The 8,147-nt window shown below is 35.8% G+C and overlaps 1 protein-coding gene across 1 annotated transcript; it reads right to left on the bottom strand.

The window, feature by feature from the left end:
* Positions 1-1,420: 1,420 nt before the first annotated feature.
* LOC142174898 (uncharacterized) lies at positions 1,421-4,275 on the bottom strand. The gene is made up of 6 exons (XM_075241287.1): positions 3,930-4,275; positions 3,553-3,757; positions 2,853-3,403; positions 2,546-2,677; positions 2,067-2,413; positions 1,421-1,864 (listed from the first exon to the last, which is right to left on the bottom strand). Exons 1-6 carry the CDS (start codon positions 4,273-4,275, stop codon positions 1,421-1,423), a joined length of 2,025 nt encoding a protein of 674 aa, XP_075097388.1.
* Positions 4,276-8,147: the final 3,872 nt, after the last annotated feature.

The raw sequence follows: 8,147 nt of genomic DNA, 5'->3' as shown, positions 1-8,147 counted from the left end.
GGAACAAAGGTATTCGGTTGTTAAACCCGAGGATGATGTTAGAGAATATATTCTTGGGTACAGAATTCTTGCTAATGTTGCCTGGGATCTTGTTGACTATGTGCTCATACCTGTGAACCTTGTAGAGAACTTCCATTGGTTGTTGCTAGTTTTTGACATAAAGGACAGACAACTTTATGTTTATGATTCCATGGTGAGAGCAAACCGTCATAAAACAGTTGAGACATTGGTTGACAAGTTTTCAATCATTATCCCTCTGTATTTGTCATGCACTGGTTTCTATGGTAAACGTAAAGACATTAACTTCAAGAGCACAAAGGCATACATCGAAAAACCAGTTACGGACCCTCTCGACATACAATGGATGGTTGCTGAGATTCCACAACAAAAAGAAGGCTCAGTGTAAAAAAATAATCTCCCTTTCTATATGTTTAATTTTTTTATTTTAATCATTTGTTATATAATGAAAAATTCTCATCTTATGCAGCGATTGTGGTGTATTTGTGGCTGCATTTGCGGAGTATGTTAGCCTTGGAGATTTGGCAATCCCAAAGGAAGATCTTTCTGATATTGACCAACACCGTAGACGCTATGGAGCTCTACTGTGGGACTATGCAACAAAGAAGCAAGAAGATGGGTCAATCAGTGAGACTGAGGTTACTGGCAGGCTAGCAAGGAGGAAGGGTGCTCCGGCAAAAAACGAGAGGACTAGAGTGCAACGAAAGAAGAAATAGACTATTGTGTTCCTAGTTTGGTCTGTGAAATTTGGTAGTTGAATTGAAAAACAATGTAGGAAATATGTCGTTTTGGTTTTCTACAATACTTTTTGTTGATTACATTATACTCGAGTACTCTGATTACATTTTTACAGCAACAGCTTTGTCTTACAATTTGACTTTAATCTTCAAGTTATTTTTATAAATACCTTCAAGTGCCAAGTAATATCTGTATATAACTGTCATTTGTTACACAACAGAAAAATAAAATAAATACAGGAATCATATAAATAATTTAGCCATCTTTTATCAACAAGGTTTATCAAAAAAATTCAATTTATCTACATTTAAACTACGTCAAACTACATTTTAACTACAACTCCTCTACATATGAATAACAGGACTACAGTCCTAACACAGTTAAACTACATATTCACTACAATCTGGATACAATTTACGTTGAATGCATTCTTTATTAATATCCGTTTTTTTGTATACAGTAAATATTAAAGTTTAACTATTTTATAAAAAAAAGACAACTTTAGATGCTTGACAGAATACATAAAAACATAAATAGTGCAGATACACAAATTGATGTTTATACTTCTTATTCATCTTCAAAAACTTAAACAATTACACAAGAAAATCCGATAATTTGAGCTTACTAACATTTATTTTGAATAACTATTCTATCTACATGATATTCATTTCTTTTTCGGCGCATTCTTGCAAGTTCTTTTGTTATGCCCTTCACCTCCACAATTGCCACATGACACCTTGTATTTCTTTGACTTTATTTCATCAAATGTTTTATATCTTTCCTTGTGAGGACTCCCTAGCTGCCTTTTATCTCCCGCCGGTGGCTTTACTACCTCATCCAAAATATGTTGTGGCACATCCCATTTGCCTTCATCAGGAAGAGGATTTACTGGCATTTCATAGGTAAGCAGAAGGCTCTTCCTTGTGTAATACGGAGAGCAATAGTTTTCGTATGTTTCATTCCTATGCCTTAATGCTGCCAAAGCATGCGCACATGGAAGTTCATCAAGTTGGAATTGTCCACAGCTACATTTCTTGTTTTCTAGACACACAATGTACCGCTTCACACCATCTAACACAGTATGTATATGATCTGTTGAAGCCCTCACCTACAATTGAAGACCAAACAGAAATAATAATACATCAATCATTAAAATGGAGTATCAACAATTTACCTACAAATCAGCAACAAATATATTACAGCTCATCTACAAACTATTATTACCGACAATTTGACTACAGTTTAACTACAATCTGGAAAAACTGCATCTAGTACTTTTTGATTCTACTGCACCAAAAAAAATATCTTACCCTTAGTTTCTGAGATAATGTACTGTTGTCTTCCAATTCTTTGTTGTATTTGTGACCAAGGTATGTGAAAGTACCCTTTGCCTTCGATAACTTTTCTTTTGTCCAACGTTCAAGAAGAGTCCTCATATACTCAAATAGATCAAATATTGGAAACTCTCTTGCATCTTTTGTTACAGCATTCAACGACTCGGCAATGTTTGACGTCATAGTAAAAGTTCTATTCACCGTTGCATGTACTCTTGACCATCTATGATAGCCAATATCATATAGGTAAGACTTTACACGCAGGTCTACCTCTTCAATCTTCAACATCCTTTCATTAAATTCATCCATAGTGTATGACCGTGCTGTAGCAAAGTACAATTCATGTAATTGTAGATGTCACTTCTTGAATTTTGACCTTATATTTGTCCATATATGCCACATGCAAGGGTAGTGTGCCAATCCCGGATAGACAACTGATGTTGCCTTCAGTATACTCTCATGCCTATCTGAAACAACACACATTGAAGGTCTTTCACCATATGCCTCCTTGAATTGCTCAAAGAACCACTTCCAAGACGCATCGTTTTCAGAATCAACCACAGCATATGCCAAGGGAAAAATAGTACCTACATTTTTAAGACATAAAATATGATTAAATAACAACTACAATATATATTGAGAAATATAGACATGTTAACTACATTCTTTTATATAACTACAAAATAACTACAACATAACTACAATTTAACTGCATTTTAAAGACTGTCTACAAAATAAGTACAAAATTATTCCATTATTTACCTGTTGCATCCATGGTGCTTGCTGTCAGCATAATCCCCCTGTAGGCTGACTTTAAGAATGTCCCATCAACCACTACTACCGGCCTACAATGTTGCCAACCATTTATTGATGTACAAAGAGCAACAAATGCGTATAAGAAGCAATCATCTGCTGCCTTCTTCAATTTAACAACAAAACAAGGATAATTCTTCTCAAGAATATAAAAATATTTGGGTAATTTGTTGTAGGAGTCACACGGATTCCCTCTCAAAAACTGTAAAGCTTTTTCCTTTGCTCTCCATGCTTGCATGTAGCTTAGGTTCAGTCCATGTTCGGATAACATGTCAGTTTGTATGTCCTTTGGTGTGTAAACAGTCTTAGGATCACAATACTTTGGAACGACCATGCTACCAAGTACTGCTGCAGTACGTTTGCGCTGTATGAATGTTTCGTCCATTAGGCAGCATGTGTGTTGACGGCTGAAACTTCTTATCTTGAACATTGCCGAATCATTAATTGACGTTGCCTTGAAATGCCATTTACAGCTTTCAGCAACACATATAAGCCAGTAGCTACAAAAGAAATACAATATTTACACAAATTTATGAAAAAACTACAATTAACTACAAACTGACTACAATTTAACTACAATTTATAAAACCCACCTATCTTCAATCATACACTGATTTTGCTGATATATTATCCACAAATAACTACATACCTTCTATGACTAGATCTTTTTACTCTGAACTGGAACTTGTGCATCACTGAATAATTCTTCATTGCAGCAGCTACTGTTTGCTTGTCCTGATAAACTTGTCCTTCTTCAATATATGTTTGCGTAGATTCAGTTATTATTTCACTTTGATATTCCTCTATAGCTGGTGAGGATGGAAATTCAAGTAAGTTTAGGGATCCAGACGAACCTGCAAACAATAAATTCATAAATGTAGTTTCTATGTAGATAATTTTGAAAGCAACATTGCTTTATCCTTTTCAGTACTATGTGAGCTTTGTAGTTTAATTGTAGGTAATTGTAGTAATATTGTAGATAACATAGTAACACCATAACTCTCTGCAATGTCGAATCAAACATACCTGCACTGGTACTTTCATTGTTGATTGCCAATTCCATATTGAAATCTCTTACGCTTATACATAAAGGATACGAACCTAAGTTTTTATTCTCCTTTTTGGTTTCCATGTAAGCACGAACCCCCATATCATTCCTAATCTCTATTGGAGGACAATTCTCGTTCACAATGTATTTGATTTCTATAATTTTATCCGATGTATCAATCGATAATTGTTCTGCAATTGTAGAACTGAGAATTCCATAGTTTGCATTATCATCTACCACAATGACATCAACTTCAAAATCTCTAAATCTGTCATAGTTATCCCAATTACCATTCGATTTCAGCATTATTGGGATTTTTGACATGATTTCGTATAGTTGATAGGAAAAAAGACGAAGAACATATATAGTTTCTACAATTTGAGTACTGATATCGACGAAGAGCAATTTTGTACAATTTGAGACGAAGAACGGATATAGTCTCTCTTCAGTAATTGTACAATTTGATTGCGTTTTTTGTTGTAGCTGATATCAACAGAGATCTCTTTATGTTGAGGAAGGAGAGAATTACGCAACTGGTGCCTTCATCAGGAAGAGAGATCTCCTTCAGTTTCAAAATTCGAATAAAATCCTTGACAGAATCACATCAGATTTGGTGCCTTCATTTTAGGGCTTTTTTAATGGCAAAATCTACCTATTTTTGGATTGGTATATAATTTGTAGTAAAAGTGTGGACTACATGGGTAAATAACAAATTATGAACATTTTTGGTAATAAGATTTGATATATGGTATAGATAGGTAAAAATCCCTAATCAAATTAGTAGTCTAAAGTTAAATTTTAATAAGAAGCCTTATATTTTTTAAATAAAAGTAATTTTTCGTACTTTTTTATTTATAATATATTCTCACAAGACATAAAGATTTAACTTCACCTAACCTAATGAGATGTTAGCCATTTGCTTGTCATAAATTACTTTGGATTTTATTGTAAAATAATTTATTTACTAATATGAAGATCTAAATAATTTAACTCAAAGTTCTAAAATATTTTTACTATTAAAAAGTAGGCAATCCTTTTTTTTCTTCTAAAAGTTTAATATTTTTTTCTACAAACTTCAACATTATTTAAGCAAAAACTAATCAAAAATTTTAATTTTGAAAATCATCGGACCTCAAAATTTTGGAGGCCTTGAGACAAGGTTTCACTAGTTTCTCCTTGAATTTCCCTGAGTACTAAACACAAAGCCAAAACGCCAAGAAAGAAGACAAGAGAAAAATAAGAAGAAGCTAAAACAAGAATACATTTTGCCATACCAGCTAGAGAATATTTCAATTATTAAAAGAATTGCCTTATTTCTTGGATACAATTTCTAATGCATCTTAGAGGATTGTAAATGAAAGAGGTGTATGGCCCAACCGAATCGTCAAATGATAAAAATGTTTTGTTAATTAAATGTTAAAATATTGACTCATAAAGATTAGAAGACCCTGTCACACCTCCTTTTTTTCCTACACCCTCGGGAGAGTATAAATAAAAGGAAGTTTTTTCAATTAAAGGACAATCGAAACGGAATTTATTGTTAAAAGATTCAGAGTCGCCACTTGGGAGATTTATGGTGTCTCAAGTCACCAGTTAAATCACGAATCGAGGAAAAGCTTGACTCTGTTTAACAGTCTGCGAAACAGAAATTAGAGTAAGGAATTCTGTTAACCCGGGAGAAGGTGTTAGGCATTCCTGAGTTCCGTGGTTCTAGCACGGTCGCTCAACTGTTATATTTAGCTAAATTATCTAATTTTAAACAATTATGAACCTATGTGCAAATTTTAACCTTAAAACCGCCTTTATTTATTTAAAGAATTAATTCAAGGTCATTTAAAACATATCGCAAGCCACACCACCTGAAATGCACCCGTGGTTCACGACACGCTCTATTTAACCTTATTGAAAATTAGAACCGGGTCACATGAAATGCACCCCCGGATTTTAACATGCTTATTCCATTATTATTATCCAAAATTATGGCAGGGCCACATGAAATGCACACCCGAGCCCATTTAATCTAATTGACATAGTTCAACAATCCAGTTTCTATACTGTGACAAAATCATGTTCAGCTATAACCAATTCAAGTAAACACGAGCAGATAACCGAGCGAGCAAATTCAAAACCATAGAGATCAATTACAGAATCAACGGGATCATGTCATTAAACAAATATTAATACCAAACTTGCATAAAACGAATAGAGGGTGAAAGAGGTGAACCTCAATATAGCCGGTTCATTATTTCGAACTCAAAAATGAGACGAGCTGTAGATGGGACTCAAATTAGCACCAGAAACTCGGGCTCGAACGCCTCAATAAATCTCACCCCAGTCAAGCTCAAATCCAATTCTAGCACCTATCTCTTTCCCTCGCTCACTGCTGGCACACTCTTTAACAAGCTTTACAAATGGTTTTGCATTGTCAAGCAATTTACAGCAGTGTTCTTTACAGGAATTTCATCGAACAACACGACGGCTCTAGGTAAACAATGTGACTTGGCACGCAAATCAACCGAAATAGAGAACACATACACGCTTAAAACAAACCAGAATATCCATGCACAAGGGCGTGAATTACCTTCGAATTTGTAAGAACATGTTGCCCGTTTACAAAGAAACTCAGGCCTATAAAGCTAAACACGGACAGACCTGGCCAGGAACCTCAACGAAATAAACTCGACTCTTCGGCCTCGATAGGAACTCAAACAGATGGAAGCTCGGACAGCATATCAACGAACAACTCGACGGATCGGACACGGCGACCTGAACAGATTCAACTCGACTTTGAACTAACGAGAAACTCGACTCGATTAATACACTTTAGCTATTTCAGATGATGTTTGGAGGTGAGAAGTTGAGCAAAAGAGCTGGATTTTTGAGCTCTTATCGAAGCTTTTGACCAGTTTTCATGGCCTCTCAGAGATCGTCGTTGCTAAGCCACCGCCGACAACCAGATCCAACGAGCGAAGAAGTGTTTTGACATCAGCAATGATTCATTCATTGGGTTTCTAGGGTTTTCTCGTGTCTAAATCGTGATGAAGATGAAGCTGGGGGGTTGGTCCGGCGTGCATGGGTCGTGTATGGCTGCTGCTGCGTACCGGCGAGTTTCAGAGAAGGATTAGTAAGGGTCGCTTATGGCTGCCTCCTTGTTCATGGCTGCTCAAGGAGATTAAAACGGAGGGGGGTGGGGGGTCGTGAAGAAGACGACACAAGGGGGGGTGCGAGTTTTGTTTTATTTTTTCCAGCCTCCTTCTTCGTTACTCATGCGCAGCTTTTGCTGCTTTCTTCGTTTCCAGCCTTGTCCACCCTTTTCCTTCTCTTTTCAGCGTCCGTCATGCTTCAGTGTTTGGATTTTTGTTCCGGTTGCTTTTTCTGAAGAGGATGATGGCTTGTGGAGGAGGGGTCGTTGGAGAAGATGGAGTCTATGGGGTGGGGGGTCATTTCTGCGCAGCTTTCTTATGTATTGTTTTGTCCGTTCCCCCTTTTTCATTTTTTGCTTTTCTTTTATTTATATAGTCTAGGTTTTTGGTAGGTTTTAGGTTAAGGGGTAGGGGCCTAAGAATTATGGGCTTGGCAATTGTGGGCTAAGTCCAAAATTAGGCCTAAAGATGGGTTGCTCGAGCCCAAGCTCTATTCTTCCGTTGCGAACGAGATTAAAAATACGGGCCCATTTGTTAATTATTCCTATTATTCAAATAATTATTAAAATAAAACTAACCATTAAAATAAATCTATTTTTGGTATTTTCAAATATCATATTAAAATAAAAATACGATACTATTTTTGTGTATTTGTTTAGATTAAAAATGACTACAAAACATTAATGAACCTATTTTTTGTAATTTTTGTTTTCTTGTACTAAAATAAAGTAAAAGAGTCAAAATTACTTAAAATATCTTTATTATGCCTAAATTAAATATTTTACGCTAATATATAAAAAATCTCGGGGAGGGTCAAAAATCACATGACTACAGCTGCCCCTCTTTGACTGGAAACGTGCAGAGTTTTCAGACAAAGACTGACTAGACAGGTTTTTGACCTGACCCTTATTTGAGGAGACTAAAACTGAGAGAGAGGGGAATTTGACCGAGCCCGGATGTCTGAGTTGCCTACATATCCTTGGCTATAAAGGAATCAGGCCACGTGTAGTTCAGAGGTGAGTGAAATGATGGAGTATGCCGAGGTGGAGAGCC

Source organism: Nicotiana tabacum, chromosome 20 (genome assembly GCF_000715075.1).
Source record: "Nicotiana tabacum cultivar K326 chromosome 20, ASM71507v2, whole genome shotgun sequence".
NCBI classification, from domain to species: Eukaryota; Viridiplantae; Streptophyta; class Magnoliopsida; order Solanales; family Solanaceae; genus Nicotiana; species Nicotiana tabacum.
This window is presented reverse-complemented; position numbering and strand designations above follow the sequence as displayed.

Coding starts and splice junctions, on each gene's coding strand:
- LOC142174898 (XM_075241287.1), bottom strand. CDS start 4,275: ATGTCAAAAATCCCAATAATGCTGAAATCGAATGGTAATTGGGATAAC. Junction 3,758..3,929: donor CAATGAAAGTACCAGTGCAG/GTATGTTTGATT, acceptor TATTGTTTGCAG/GTTCGTCTGGATCCCTAAAC. Junction 2,678..2,852: donor AAGCACCATGGATGCAACAG/GTAAATAATGGA, acceptor TTAAAAATGTAG/GTACTATTTTTCCCTTGGCA.